The 17,789-nt window shown below is 23.6% G+C and overlaps 1 protein-coding gene across 7 annotated transcripts in view; it reads left to right on the top strand.

The window, feature by feature from the left end:
• The first annotated feature begins 2,359 nt into the window (after nt 1-2,359).
• LOC100869913 (uncharacterized) overlaps nt 2,360-17,789 on the top strand; it is a 255,212-nt gene continuing 239,782 nt past the window's right edge. For 6 of the 7 annotated variants that reach the window (XR_015290692.1, XR_015290691.1, XM_086903115.1 and 3 more), the window contains exon 1: nt 2,365-2,693. Coding sequence is in view for 5 of the 7 variants with exons in the window: in XM_086903115.1 (XP_086759241.1) it covers nt 2,630-2,693 (64 nt within the window). In the remaining 2 variants the exon portion in view is untranslated. Of the gene's footprint in view, nt 2,694-17,789 lie in introns of all 7 variants that reach the window. The other variant, XM_086903117.1, reaches the window with a different exon arrangement.

The raw sequence follows: 17,789 nt of genomic DNA, 5'->3' as shown, positions 1-17,789 counted from the left end.
AAATAGCCTTAAACATTACAAGTATCTCTCGAAACAGAATGTTTTTGAACAATCTTACAAACTCTAATTACTATAATTGCAACTGTACTTGAATATTCAGACCATTCACACCTCATATGCAGTATAATAACTGCTTTAATTCAGTTGGAATTCAGTTAGAATTTCTCCCAAACGACTCTCGTTACAAAACGTTCTACCGACAATACTAGTACGTGTCACCCATTTAAAATTGATTTTCTCTCTGTACGGATAGTCTGTCAATTCAAAAATTTCAAAATTTCAAAAAATTTCTTCTGGAATTTCGAAAAAATTCACAAATAAAAAGTCACACTTTTCCTTTTATCATAGTATTCTGTCGACAATTTCAGATACCAAAAGATAAATCAAACTTTCACTACTTTTTTTTTTTTCTCTAAAAGTTTTGCCAATAATATAAAATATGTTGAATTGACATTATTCGTGGTAAATAAAAATATTTTTTACTTGTATAACAAGCTTCTTCTATATTGTAGAAGAGAACCAAGAAGAATGAAACATTGTAAAAGATTCGAAGATTGTTTCTCTCAAGTCAAATTTCTTCCTTATTGTGATATAACAATATGATGTCAGTACCATTAACGGTAACGACGAGAACAAATTTCAAATGTGCATCTATATGCACGGTGATTCAAACTAATATTCTGATGGTTTCTAAAAGATAATTACATGCGTATTTGTTTATTAAAATTTAATTGAATTGATTATCCTTTAATACATTAAGGTAGTCATTGCAATTAATAGAAACATAAATTTTATATATTTTAATGCATATAATTTTATAATATGCATAATATCAATAAAATATTCGAATATTTAATACAATTACAAATTTAAATTAAAAGAAATGAAATTGTAATTTTTTTATAAAACTTAAATATTGTGTTTCATTACATATTTTTTTCTATAACTTTTATTAACTTATATTAAAAATTATTTTGTTAATAATGAATAATTTTTAATAATGTTTAATAATAGTTTTTATTTCTATTTTAGACAAATTTATTTTTTCTTAATACGTTTTATATCTATTTATTTTTTAGCTCCAATTTATTGCAGCAAAAAACAATAAAAAATTCATTAGTTTGATAATATAAATTTGTAATATGTCGAAATTTTTACAAATTAAAAATGTATTTTTTTTTTTTATTTTATTTTGTAATATTCAAATGAGAAATTGGCGTAAAATATTAATATAAAAGTATATTACATATAATATTGCCATAAAGTATATAGATATTAAAAAAATTAATTATTTATTATATATTAAAAATAAAAAATCTGTTAATTTATTATCCGAGCATTGCAAAATGAAAAATAATACATTATCAATTTGCAAATATATTTCATAATGACAATTTTTGTACAAAAAAATATCATTGAATAAATAAAAAACAATAATATACAAGAAATATGATAAATGTGTCTAATATATAAGATAGATAACATCTAATAAAAATTTAATTTGATCTAATATTTATATAACAATAAGAAAATTAAGATTATAAAATTGTATCTATGAAGCAAAATATTACTTTGATATTTAAAAAATATTATTTTTATTTAATTAAAAATGTTTCTTTTTATTTCTTTTTAAAGAAATTTTATTTTCTAATAGTTTAAGATTTATTCAAAACTTTTAATGAATTTTTTTCTTTTTGATTTTTTAATAGAATAAATATGTTTATTGTTAATATTCTATTTCACTCTTAGTATATTTTTCTTTATTTATACTTTGATAAAATATATTCATTTTATATGAAATTATTTAACTTTAAATATATAAAAAATTGGTAATTAATTTTTAGATAATTTTCTAAGGAGATTCATAATTGGAATTATGGAACATTATAACCGAACTATTATTTTCAATTAAAAAAATTTAAACATAATTAAAACTTCATTGAAATCAATGCTTGTCATTGTAACATTTCACGAAATGCAAAAGATCATATCATCAGTATCAGAGATTGCATTTGTAATTAGATTGTGTAAGTATTCCACCTAAATTCGCTAATTATCCGTTATTATTGTCTATCAACAATGAAAGCACGTTCTTAATTAAATTCCTCGTGATAATACAAGGTCTTATTCCGTCGTCGTGCCGGGAAGGTTTTCAATTAATGATCTTGCTCGAAACGAAAGCTGTAATGATATCGACATCAGCATACTTTGACAAAACAGCGTAACGGAGAAAATATCGGAGAGTCATAGTGAAAGAGAAAGAAGTTTCAATACCCCACCAAGTCTGGTGGCGTGAGCGATCCGCGCATGCGCACTTGGCATGCCTTCAAAGCTTTATGCCGCCAAAATGCGTTTCCATGAGTTAGTCGTGCACAGCCGGTTGCGAGGTACGGATCGTATTTGTTATATGATAGTCTTCGTGAGTTGAGAATAACGTTTACTGTGCTAGAGAAATTAAACGTGCGTGTGGCGCGTTCTTTTCAAGAAAATAAAGTTCCAAAGCGACGTATGTTGAAGCTTTGATAACATTTATCGGTGTGCGAAAAGTCTTTTAAATTTTTCTACACATCGCTAGTGAATCTAAAAGATTAAATTTGTGAAACATTGTTGTCATCAAGATAGTTTAAAAATGAGAAAAGTTATGGAGAAACAACTGTCCTGGCTAGCCCTGATTGTTACTACATTTTATTCACGTGAGTAATTATTATATGTCTATTTATGTATCTTTTACCTATTTTTCATCCCGTTGAACTTTTTGCGTGTTCTCGAGGATGTCAAAGTTATCTGATATTCAGTCAACAAAGTTTGAATCAGACAAACTCGATTTGTTGAATGTGACATTTCAAGGAAAGATATGTGTATTTGTATTTGAAAAATTTTATGTTCCTTAACGGCTAACGTAGCGTGGCACATTAAAAGTGATGTTGGCGCAATTTTCATCGTATCAAAGGGAATGAAGTTACACTTTAATTTTCAAATACGTTAATTTGAAATACTAGAAGAGTGCATTAAAGGTCGCGTGAATGTTCTATCTTTAGATATTTTCGTTCTATATTTTCAATGTGTTTTGTGGTTGTAATTTTTAATAGCCGTCTGTGATATGTCATGAAAATTGTTATTTTTTATAAATTCTTACATAAATTCTAAAATTATTCACAGTGTCTCGATATCTAAATGATTAACTGACCTACGCAATCTATTGTGTCCATTTTATTCATTCAAAATCTGACGTACAATTTATTAACCGCATAAATAGTTCAATTTACAGTTTTAATTTTAAATTATTATTATTCATATTAACGATAGCAACATATTTCATTCATCGATATTTTCGTCATATCGAATTTCTTCATTAAAAATATCATAATTAATGAAAAATATAAAAAGAGAAAAATATTGTTGGAACTAAGATATAATTTTATTTTTTTTTTTTTTTAATTATGTTTAATTGATCAATTAGACGAAATGCTAGATTCAGTTGCAATATGTTTGAAAATTAACCACGTCATACATTGCTATGCGCAATTGCAGTGTTATTCATTAAATATTAATTTTGAATGAAATATTTTTGATGAATGAAATGAAATTGATATGGAAAAAAAATTTCTAAAAAAATGAAAAAAATCATCGTGTCACGATTGTAAAAAAATTACAGTCACGAGATTCTAGAATGATCGTTTGAGAACAAGAACGTAATCGGTAGGTTTTCTCGCGATGCGATACTAAAATAACACGATGCTTACCACGTGGGTGAGTCTCTCCGTTACATCGTACGAGATGACGTTGCGCTTGGTGATTGGACGTTTAGATGGGCGTGCGCCTGGCCTTACCTTAACAGTGTAGCGATGGGACTAATCCGATACTTGAAATTCTTGAACAAACTAATTTCTTCTTTTTTTTTTTTTTTTTTCATGTAATTCAATCAAGAAAATTTGTCATTTTTTAATATTTTTTCTTGAAATAGCAATTTAAAAATCTTATAATGAAATCATTTGTTAAATATATATATACGAATTACATACGAATCATACATATGAATAGCATATTAAATGCAAAATTTAGAAATAATAGAATTGAACGATCAATTAAAAAATTATTTTTATCCCTCATTAAATATTTTATTCATTTTTTTTGAATAATAAATGTATTTTTAATTCTACAATTAGAAATTAAAAATTTCATTGAGCAATGAAAATTCAATTTTAGTAAAAAAAAAAAAAAAAAAAAGCAAAATATTTTGTTCTTATCATTTATTATTGAATAAATTTCAGTTAGAGTTATAATATGGATTAATAATAATAAACATTGGAAAAATGTAAGAAATGCTCGTTTAAGCGTAATTTTTTTTTAACTAATATATATCAAATGATTAAAATCATCTCATGTAGACATTTTTATTTAATAACTTTTTAATAGCTTAAGATTTTTTTATTTTTATTTGCTAGCAGCCAAATTCGTATATAAAAACACTCTATATAAAAAATATATATATATATATATAAAAAATATACATTTTCTATTAATTATTTTCTCATTCTTTATTGTTCATATACAAATTAATTTTATTTATTTATAATTTAATTTAATATCGAAATCATATTATATATCATGAAATCTTGTTTTCTAATTTATTTATTTATAATATATAATTTATAATATACCTAATTTATAATAAAGAAATAGAATCTCAAAAAATTAATTTGATATATCACTAATATATGTTAATAATTTCAATGACCCTAGAGGCCTATTTTCTATCTTAATATAAGAGGTCAACTTAATATAAGAAGGCAATTGTTTCGATCGATTCTATCGCTATCCTGGACTACAGACCGAAGAACGCGTCAAGGTTTTTTTTTCAAATTCGCGCACAGAACTATTATTTAAGCTTTAAAATTATCCTCGATTTATTTTTATCTCCGCTATTTTTTTCTCGCAAGATCTGGTTTCCCAGTGTATGAAACTATTTATATATTCCATATATTTCTCTTTTCGAAACCAGCCATATGGTTATATTTTTAGGCAAGATAAGCCGAATGTCCGATCATCTTGGTATCATCGTTTGATTTTTTGTTTCGTTAATGATGAAACGAATTCTCATTCACTGTTGTTTTCATTCACTATTAATCAGATATTATTATTTATATTATATGCTTATAAATAAATATATAATATCTATTTATAGTTATGATTATAATAATTATATAACTTGTGAAAGTATTTTCAAAATTTTGATTGATTTTATTTCATTTATTTATTTATTTTTTTTTTGATTTTATTTTCGAAATGATTTTAGATATATTAGTCGTAAAACAAATTTTTTTAAAAAATGCTATAGTTTTTGAGACGTAAAATTCTATAATATTTACGAATATAATGGAAATGTTAAATCGATTTGATATGTAATAAAATACAAAGGGAAAAATTAAAACTTTTATTTATTATGAAAGGAAATAGAAAAAAAAAATAATAGTTGAAATCCTTAAAAGAAAGAAAAATGTTCATTACTATGAGTTCATAAAAGAATTATTTTTTCAAAAATTAAGTATCGAGTCGTAGAAAATATAGGTCAAGATTTGATTAATTTTGTATTTTAACAGTAATAGCACGTATACATACAAAAAAATAAAGATTCAATAAACATTATATTGATCATAGTGGGAAATTAAAAATTATGTTAATTATATTAATATATATTATACTTTTCATTTTTATATAAAAATTTTATATTTTTCTACATGTATCCTATTCGTGAGAGGGACAGGAGGAACATTTCCTTTCTTTTGTTCAATGATATGGTGTCATGGTTTCATTTGTGATGTATGTGTGTTTTTTGGTCAATATGTTTATTTTTAAATCTGTATTTTTTTCAAAGGATTTTTAAGGTTTTGCTAACCGCAAAAAACTCTCTACTTTTTTTGAATATATTATAACGTATTAATAGAAGATTGAAATATTTATAGTTTTTAAGATAACAATATGCAAAATATGCAGAATATGTGATGGTTTTTATTTTAATTCTTAAAATTTTGTTCAGTAGATCAAGTAATATCATAGATGTCCTAGAAATGGTTCTAACATTGGTAATGGCATGATTAAATATTTCAGATTAATTGCAGATATCTTTTGAATTGTTAGCGAATATTCTTTGGATTTTCATGCGTTTAGCAATTCTAGTAGCTTTTTTGAAAAAAAAAAAATATTCATACAATAAAAAGTATTCCATTAAATTTAAAGAAAAATCATATATTTTAAAAATCATAATTCATATCGATATTAATAATATAAATTTATATTGTAACAAAATTAAAAATCTAAAAATCAAGAAAAGTAATCTTATCCATTAGGAAGGTAATATGTTTTTATTAGAAATAAAAACATATACATAAACAATAAAATTGTTTGTTTTTCTAATAAAAAAGATAAAAAAAATTAATAAAAAAATTAGGGATAAAATTATAGTATAGATATAGTATACATTTCATTCATGAGCACTCTTCATGTATTGATTGACCATAAGATCTGAATGTATCTGAATTATTTTCATCATTAAATATTTTTATTGACAATTTATACTTATTAGCTTCGTTATATTAACAATTCAATGCTTATTAATTCTATAATTTATTAGCTTTTTATAACTAATTAATTTCAGCCAAATTAATAAAATTGATAGATATTCTTGAATCTCGTTTGTACTTTTTATTATCACGTATCTTACGTTCAAATATTTGAAGCGATATATTGAAATTAAATTTAAATGTCATTAAAAACCAAATGTGAAATTAAAAATAGAAATATTTATTTGATAAGATTAACATTAATAATTTATATTAATTTATCTTGCTTAAAAATTGATCATTGTTATAAATTTATATTCGAAAATGGGTCACACAAAAATAAAAGCTGTTAATACACGATAAATACGAGTTAATATTTCTTATCGACAATATTAATTAATCACGTTATTAATAGATTCTTGATTTTCAGAAGAATTTGATGTCATATTCTCATTCGGGCATAGAATAAAAGGAGAAAAAGTTAATAAGAGAGGGAGTAATTCAATGCGATTGCTACGTCACCAGGGCAATATTAAATGTCACGAGTTTCGTTGTAATGAACAGTACATGACAGCGTGATATCTTATCATATACCAAAGTCAATGGCATGGCAATTCGACGAGGAGAAAATTCATGACAATTAATGTGAGCTTAAAAATCACGATTTACTATTGAAAACGTTCTTAACGCGTACAATAAACGCACAGCAATCGTGTTAATTAATCGTCCCTTCCCGGTTAACTTTCTCTCTCTTTAATACGCGAATACGATGTTAAATTTTGACAATGTAGAATCTTGTCTGACAACCACGAATGATAGTGTTGTACAAAATCAAAACAATGAAAATAAAAGCAACTGATTAAAATTATTCTTTTCTAATAAATATATTTTCAATACAACTTTGACAAATTTAAAAGAATCTTTAGAATTATAACAATGTAATGTTTTGAAGTATTTCATGCCATCATCTATTGTTATGGTTTCAAAAGATTCTTAATATCGTAAGAAAATTATTTATTATTGAAAACAGAAATATCACTCACTAAAAAAAGATTTCGTTTTTTGTTGTATGCTCTTTTACAAGCATTCATTACTAGAAAATCTTGCATAATATACTTGTTTTTTGACCTTTAATACAAATGACCCATCTTTAGAGAATTAGAAATCCATTCTTCTGAATGAAGCAAACTAGCCATTGTACGTTCAAAGAATTCTTTCAAGAATATTGCATAATCATTTTTTAAGGGTCACAGGAAGTAAAAAGCGTTTCGAAAGCGTGGCCACAAATGAATACGAACAATGGCCATTCAACTTATTCATTCTTGTTTAAATCGTCAACTGAAGTTCGCACAGCGTGCTTCGTAACGGACTTATCTTCCACAAATCTTCATCTTCTTGCCTTTCAATTTCTGTTCTGATTTGCTTCGAGAAACCATCTCGGCTACGATCAATTATCGAATCCCTCTCGTTCCAATTAAATTTGTCAAATAGATTTCGCACGAAAAATGGTTAACGAAATTTAACAGGATTTTATAAAAAATTTATATATTTCTTCATATCAAAATAAATAGGGATAAAGAAATAGGGATTAACATGGAATACTAACGTGGAATTTAATCAAGATTCCGGTTCTTTCGCAAATTCTTTGGCGGAAGAGAGCAGGACCAGCATCCTCTCGAGTCAATTACAATTTAACTACCGTTGGCCGAGTTTGTACAATCAGAGTCTAAAACTTACCCTCGAGATATCAAAACTTGGCCCCTTTAATTATAGCCACAAATAACGACGCAACAACCTAACCTCTGGTATACTGGGTCAGACGTCACCTCTATGCTTTTTTTGGCATTTCGATCACTTTCGTTTCTCCTCCTCCTCCTCCTCCTCCATTCTATCGTTCCACTTGTCAACGACTTTTACTTTTTGTTTACACTCTTATGGTGCGGAATCAACGTGTGGAAATTCCTCGATAAACACGTAGAGCGAATCTGCACGTGGAAAAAACTGGATCGGTTGATTTTAAGATTTTCTATGAGCATCAGAGATATTGCTTGTAATAATTCGGGATAATTTATTGCGTTTAATTTATTGTATTAATCGGTTTGCTCGAAGAAAGAGGACACAGCGAGTGATCAATCGAGAAACAGTTTTGTTCTTTAGAAAGGAATAGAATGATGCTTCATTCTATGTCACAATTGATTTTCAACGGGTGTAAAGATCTATGGTTTCTCGTTTTTATGGATTTCTCGGTTTGTGACTGACTTTGAACAGTATAGTGATTTGCTTATTTTTATATAAAAGATTGTTGCTTATTTCGGAACAATGTTACATTATATCACTTTCGTTTCTTCTCCGTTCCATTGTTCAACGATTTTTACTTTTTTTACGTATAACTTTTATGGCGTGAAAATTCTTCGATGAATACGATGAAAACAATGTAGAACGAATCTGCACGTGGAAAAATTTGATATGTTGGTTTTAAGATTTCCTTCAAAATAAGTAATAATTTCTAAATAATAATTGTTTATTATATATTATTCTGCATATTATTTCAAATGCCAGGATTATAATTATCTGTGTATGAAATTATATCTATGTGAAATATTTGAATGCATATGTAGTCGTTTAAAGAAATCTTTAAATGATTGTATCATTAATTGATTATATTTCTTCAATGTTTTTATTCGAAAATTTGGTTTGCAATCCAGTTTTTATTTATTGAATCTTACTCGAGTTCAGAATTTCTTTTTTCTTTTCTTTTTGCACGTTTCAACGCCTATGCTTGATTAACACTAAAATTATTATCAATTCAATCAATTAATACTAATCAAGTTGAGTTGATTCTAGATTTTTTATTCTTGAAATTACCAAAAATCCGTAGATGGAAAAATTTATTAAGTATTTATTATGTATGTGTACTTAATTAATCATCCTTATAATTGTATAATGTCTGTAATAAATTATTAGTTTTAATTGTTAAGCTTTCAAAATTAATTTATTAATATTTTATAAATAGATATATATATTTATTATTGTGAACAAAAAAAATGTATTACAATTTATTATAAGAATTTTTAGATTTAATTTTGATGAAATACTTATTTAATGAATACAAATTTCATGTAATTCAAGTTAGAAGTTTATTTGCTGTTTAAGTCCTGTTTAGTTGAGCTCACTATATTATATCTATATATATAAATATTTTCATTATTATTAATTTTGATGGAAGTGATAATTGATTGAATAATTAAATTCGAGCTAAAGTAAAACAAAATACTCTTTCGATTGCGAATTCAAAATTCAATTAGAGTGAACCGTGAAATTAAATTATTTTAAAATTGTATCTTTGTTAATTTTAATTGATTTTTGTTGGTGGAAATAGTGACAATTTAAATTAATTTATGAATATAATTAAATTTTTGCTATATTCAATGATACTTCATTTTTACATATGTTATTCAAATGACAATTAATTCGATATATTATAAATTAAAATTTTTAAAATTAAAGCACAAGTTTTAATATAAATTCAATTTCAAAGAATGATATATTTGTAATGAAATATTTTTCTAATTAATATATTCATACTTTTTTTTACAATACTACGATGATCAATATAATAGATCTTTCATAAATCCTTTTTCTGTATTCTTATATGCATTGTTTTTGCGAAGAAATATATTTAATTATCGTTCAATCATAATTCAATGAAAGATACATATAATTCAATTCATATAATGTAATTTGCAATTTTTCTAGTTTCGAATTTTGAAAACAACAAATTAAATTTTAAATATTTAAAATGCAATTTGTAAATATAGCTTATTGAGTTAATTTTATTTGTAATTATTTATAATTATCGTGAACTTGTGTGAAATTGCATCGCGAATACGCATACAACATATGATTGGTTCAAGAGAAAAGTCGCGCGACCAGGAAATTTTTTGGCACGTGAAAAGCAGGGTCATTCATCTGTCGACATGTTAAACAGAGCCAAGACTCATTTAGACATCGGTCATTTCGCTTTAGTATAGTAAACAACGAAATTGATTTTTCTGAATTACGCTATGCAATAATTTTACAAATTTGCGATAAAAATGTGGGCATTTTTTTTTTTATATTTATGCATTTATAGCAAATTTGAAGATATAAACATGTAATATTGAAAAATATTTAAAGTGTGTAAAGTGAGACACTTTTTTTTATGATATTTTGAAAGAAATGAAAGAAATTTCTATTCAGATTTTTATTTTTTTATTTATGTTAAAAAAATATAAATTTGCATAAACTTTTCGAGACTTGACGAGATACTTAAAATTAAAGGGGATAAGAGACTCTCTCTTTTTTTCTTTTTAATCAATAATATATGAGGTGGAAAAAAGATAGGGAAAAGGTTTATATTTCTAAAGAGATAGAATATTAAATTTTCATATTTTATGACTCATGATGATGCTTTTGTAATGAATTTTTCAGAAAATTCGAATAACTGATATAATCAAATGAACTTCGAGTATTATGAAGTATTATACAAATATTAAATAATTAATATTCTTTCATAAGTTTTAAAATCAATGAATAAAATATTTATTTTGTTCATTTGTATATTTATTTAGCAACTTATTTTATCGTATGAAAAATTATTATATCTTTATGTTTTATTAATATCTCTTATTTTAATGAAATATTAATAAAATATTGCAAACATGTTAATATTGTGAATCTATATTTGATATATATTTGATAAATATAGATTTATTATAATAAAATTTATATTATAAATATAAATCTATATTTGATAGTATATCTGAAACTAATATTTTCCAGTACGTTATTCATTACAATTTCATAATATCTAATGAATTCATTTGTTTGAAATATGCTTTTTTATAAAATATAGTTTTTTTATTAAAAGCTTTGTATGAATAATATTTTTTCAGTTATTGAAATTTCTTTAATATTTTTTTTTTTTTGTTAAATCTTTTTTTGTAATAAGTATTTATATATTTTTACTCTTTATAAAATAAATTTTATAAAATCAAATATCTATCTCAAATCAGTTTAATTGCTGAAATCTGCTGAATAACAAAATTATATCATCCATATTAATTCATCTTTGTTGTCAGAAAAAAAAGAAAAAAAAATATAAATGAATATATAAATAATGTATAAGTAAAAAAGAAAAAGACAAAAATATGGAAACGGTAATGACAAGAAAAAAACGATGAATAATTACAATTGATTAGTTAAAATTGTAAACTGTTTGAAGTTAGAATTAGTATAATGTAAAAAAAATTTCGTTGAATTTCATATTCTTAAAAATATTTAAAATATAACAATAATTACACAATTGCGAATTTTTATGCACATTTCATATTTTTTGTGTTATATATTTGTCATAACTGACATAAATGAATTTTTTTAAAATTTTTTTCTTGATATTAATTTTATTTGTGTAATAATTGAATATATATAATTGAATAAATTAATTATATTAATTATATATTTTAAACAATTTTGTTTCAATTTTCTTTAAATAATAATTTATCTTAAAAAATCTTGAAATTGAGAAAACTGTTGTTTATAATATTATGTAATTTTATGTAAATAAATTGTAAATAAATCTACATGAATAAATTGCATAGATTTTCCAAATACTGTATAATTTGACATATGATATTTTGAATAACATGACAAAATTAATAATCGAATATGTGAATTGGTTTCAGACTGCATAAAAATTCACAATCTGATAATCGTAATACAAATATGTTATAAATAATAATAATTCTTCTAATTAATCCTCTAGCTTTTCCAGAAAACTGTTAAATATAACAAATGCTCTGCTTGATTTTAATCAAAAATATTCAGCAGAGAATTGTGAATCCATTTTAGAATCGTTCTTTGAGAGCTTAATTCAATGGTACTGATATCGCGCGTATCCGGCGTGAAATCTGGTTTTTTATCCCTCTATTTCTGCTTCAATTCGTACGATAAACCATTATCTTTCTTCTATTTTATGGATTATTTGTACGTAATTCGCGCGATACAAAGATTTTCCTATCGGATTTGCCTAAACGTATACATATTATCTTACTGCTATCTGCCGTTACTGTTGCCATTAAATGCAAGTAATACAGAATCATAGTATCGAGTTCTGACTAAGTAATGACGGCAATATTATTGTCGTCGTGTTGTCTACCGTGGTGAAGATAATAAACATTAAGTCAAACATTATCTCATTCAAATTATTAAAATATATTACAGTATATTTAATTTATTGGTCAGCAAGTTTAATTATCATATGATTTTATCTTAGTAGTAGAGTATAAGATAAGTTTATCTTTCCTCTTTTTCTTTGATGATTATTGAAATTTAAAATTAGCATTTAGATTCGAAAAGTAAATTTTTGAAAATTGTTTAGATTTTGTTACAGTATCGGTCCATGACTTTATTAAAAAAAAAGAAAAAATTGTCGACAATTTTATTTATTTGATTATTATTAATTCTTTTCTTTAAAATTTATTCAAAAATTAATTCTCATGCATAACTTAAGAAATAATTTTTGGATTAAAAATTTCGTGTAATAGTACGTGTATATCTATGTATTGTATTATTATAATAAAGTAAAAATAACATATTCATTGCATCTTTTTTTCGAGTAAGGAATACGTCAAACTTAGTTATATAAATTGAATTTGTTAAACGATTTCTCATTCTTTTCTACCAATTCTTCTCAAGTATATAGCTTAAAACGACACAAATTTAAACGAATTTTCATTCTTTGATATTTAATTTATAATTTTAATATTTTCTAATATTCAAAATTTTATTTTTCATTGTAAATAAAAAACTGTGAAACTGTATATAAACTTATGAATTATGATTATGAATATTATCAAAAAAAAATTTTTAATGTTTTTATTACTGATCGAATTTTTCAAATTTTTGAAAGGAAACGTATTTTTTTTATTTGTTATGAAGAACCATTTTTGAAAAAAAAAAAAAAAGAATTATCGTAAAAATAGAGATTTCACGCTTTAAAATATTTAATAGGCTGATTATAATTTTTATAAAATTATAATAATATACAGTATCGATAATTTTTCATCGAATATTGGCTCACTTACGTTGTTTATTATATCATATATTTAATGTTTTAATAAGCGTATTCATTTCTTCTTTCTTTCTGATTAATAAATAATTAAATTTAAATTTAATTAATTAATAAGAATTGAATTTATAAAACGATCTCCCATATTTTTTTTATCCATTCTTCTCATTCCCTCAGATATAAATATTGAATTTTATTTTTAATATCTATTTATTCTTTTTTTTTTCAAAATTCTTTTTTTTTTTTTTTGGTTTTTGAATAAATAATATATGAATTATCACAATATTTGCTAATGAAAATAGCATTTACGTGTTATTTGATGTATCAATACATACAATATATTAACTTTTTACAATTTAATTCACATTGTAATATATATATTATTTGGTTCGAAAACGCATGTTGTAATATTTTGAAGCCGGATGAGAAAAAGGTTGAACAAATTCAGCCCATCCTGATTTCTACTTTAAAATTGTATCTGCTGAACCAATTTTCTCGACCGAATGTCAATAGTTTTGTTTGTAATTCGTTACGTTCTTCTACAAATAAATTACTTCCTATCATTGATCGTTCGATAAAAATAATTACGTAAAGAGGACGTTAAAATTATTCATGACGTATCAATGGAGCGCGAAAATCTTCGTGAAAAACAATTTCATAATCGAGTAATAACACTGTATTTTTATTCTTTCTTATTTGTCATTTTCGTAATTGATAATCGTGTTTATCATTTTCTTTTCATAGAATAGAATATTTTGATAGAAATATTTCGATACAAATACTCAACTTATCAATTATATATATAAAAAAATGCCGTGTTTCTTTTCAATAATTTTTGAATATATAAACCAACATTTTGAATATCTTTTTCATATTTCTTTTTATACATGTAATCGTCATTTAATATAAATTTTAAAGAGTTTGTAACATACGTATGTACGTTTTTCTAAGCATGCAACCGTCATTCCTGATATAAACACATTTGTTAATATAAAGACGCAGCAGCATAAAAATTATTTTCTCACGAATTGTAATAGATTTGAGACATCTCAATCGACTTGTAATGAGTATAATCGAAGCAGAAATCGTTATATTGTTAATATCTATCCGTGAAAATAAAATATAATAAAATGTGTGAGCTACTGAAATTATATCTTTGTATCTATATTAATATTGTAATTTCTGTCGTTCAAGTTGTTTTATTTTCACGAATCAAGCTGTCTGTAAATGAATACTACAACAATAAGATATATCCAAGCTCGATATGGATCGAGATTAAATATATTTCAGCCTATCATAATTTTCCGATAAATTAATCGATTCGATCTTTATTGCATTAATTATGTGTGTATATATGCCATTGTATATGTATAAAAAAAAAATTATTCGAAATGTCGATTTTGACAATATTCAAAAATGTTCCATTGAAAGCCGTGGCTCTTTTTATATAATTAATTCTATATAATGATATATAAGATCATTCTTAATTTACAATTATATATTAAATTATACTTTTAAACATTACATATTTATTTATTTAATATGCTTCGATGATTTTATTTACGTACATAATAATCTTCAAAGTCATGTAAGATCAGAAATGACACACGTCTTGATTAATATTTACAAACATTTCTTATTGATAGTGCTTAGCTTAAACAATATGTCTTTTGCTGCCGTTTATTATCAAAAGTGTTTTACACACTAAAAGATTAAAATTTCCATAATAAAAGATAAAGCAAATATATAATATCAAAACTATTTATTTTTATTATTTACATCTAAACCATTCTTGAATATGCTAGAAAAACAGATTGCAAATATCTTAATATTTTTTAACAATGGATATGATATTATACTTCTGATAGAGCATATGTATGATATATTTATGTTATTTGAAAATTATGGATATTGTTTTATAATAACAAAAATAAATGTTAGTAATAAAAATAAAATATACTATTATGTTGATCATAGGAAATCATAAAATATTTTCCTCTTCTATTTTTTTTCTAATATTTTATTTGCAAGAAAAATGATTAACAATATTCGGTATATAAATATCAATATTAAGTTATTCCAGAAAAATTTAATTTTTAGTTGCAATTCAACTTAGAGACTATTAGAGATTATTTTTGCAGAAATTTTAACAAGATAATATGATTGATTGTTATTTAAACAATTTTAAATATTTTTTACGAAAATATTATCTAGTTTGTGAAAACTACATCATTCTTATTACGTTATGTCTGTTTCATTAATCATTGTTGATAAATAATAATTCATATGTTTGTAAAAACAAATGAATGTTTTACAATCTGTTTTATCTTCAATCGATTTTTTTCTATATAATTTTTATTTTTCTAAATTATAAATACTATTTTTGTACTTCTAAAACAAACTTTTTTTCAATCATTTTTTTTTTTGATAAAAATATCCTCCAGATTTCTAATTTCACAAAGAAATCATTGTGATTTTTTTTTTCGTTTTCATGGAAAATTTAATTTCGTTTCAATACGAATATAGAATAATATTAAAAAATACTGTTGTCTAATCTAATTTATTACATCAAAAATTCATCCATTGACGTATTTTCGTTCGATGCAGTCTCATCGATCATGTACCAATTCCTATCTAACGTAAGAAAAGCTTAAAAAGAATATATTCGAGATACAGTGACGAGAATATAGATAATGCCTTATACGTAACGCGGATTACGTATCTCTGGAATGGTCGTCTGTGTTTAGTCTGCAGAAACGAGGTTCAAGTGATGAAGCATTCATTGTCACGTAAATGATTTCATTGTTCTGATGCGTTTTTACACAGTGATAATATTCCATGTTTATTGTTTGCAAATTAACCGGATATCACATGATTGATTTTATTATCATTGTTCCATTTGTTACCCATTTGTTCTCTACTAAATATTTATTATATTTATTATAATTAATGTTATAAATAATTAGGTTGAGAAAATTTTTTATGGTATTATATAACTGTACAATATGTTATTGGTGATATAATCGAGTAAAGGATGATTCTTTGTGAAAAAATAAAAAAAAAAGAAAGAATAAAATTTGTTTATTTAATTTAACTTCGTTTTCGAATAAATTAAATTTGAAATTGATCAATATTATGATTTTTATTTTTTTTTATTAGAAATTAATTCTTTTTTTTTTTTTTTGTTTATTTAATTTAACTTCGTTTTCGAATAAATTAAATTTGAAAATTTTTTACATACAAGTGAAATTATTTAATTTTCGATCGAACAGAAATGATCGATAGAAAGAAAGTCAAGAAGAGTCATCCAGTATTGATCAATATTATAATTTTTACTTTTTTTTAATTAGAAATTAATTCTTTTTTTTTTTTTTTTAATATGTAAAAATATAACATGTTAATTCGTATAATGTTATATTCATTTTATTAAAAAGAAAAATGTTAATATGAGAGATAAAAACAAGTGTTGATCGATTTTTCTCTATCCATATGGAAATAAGCAAAAAATGTGAGATAAAATTTTATCGCTTAAATCTTTGTTTTTGAGAAAATCATCATAAAATTAGAAATCAAGAAATTTCTCGAAAGCTAATTTTTATATAAAAGAAAATGTTTGCTTGTTTTTTTCTCTAGAATTGTCTCCTATTAATAATTTATTTCTATCCAATCGAAAATTAGTAATTAATTGTATTTGAAAAAATTTCAAATTTGATTTAGTCGAAAATGAAGTTTTTGATATTATTTTTCCTTTTCGATTTATATTTTCATGAAGAATTATCCTTTCAATTATATCATGAATAATGGAACATTGTGTAAAATGTATTAGATATATATTAAATGGATTTAATATAATAAATAGATATGTAATTCGTGTCTAAATGTCCTAAGTTTGCTAAAATACTGTTTCAAAATAATATATTATTTATTTATTTTTATCATCGAATACTATGTAATTAAAGATTCAGTAATTAAAGATAATTGAAATAAAATAATAAAAAACGGAATTTTAAATTTTAAATACTTTTTAATTATTTTATCAAAAATTAATTAAAAATATTTGTTAATATTGATAATGAACATTTAAATGATAATACGTTATATAGATTACAAATAATCGCTTT

The sequence above is a fragment of the Apis florea genome, unplaced genomic scaffold, assembly GCF_048593485.1.
Source record: "Apis florea isolate Af1SG1 unplaced genomic scaffold, ASM4859348v1 contig_2274_pilon, whole genome shotgun sequence".
NCBI lineage: Eukaryota > Metazoa > Arthropoda > Insecta > Hymenoptera > Apidae > Apis > Apis florea.
The sequence above is the reverse complement of the archived record's forward strand: the minus strand, read 5'-3'. Positions and strand labels throughout refer to the sequence as shown.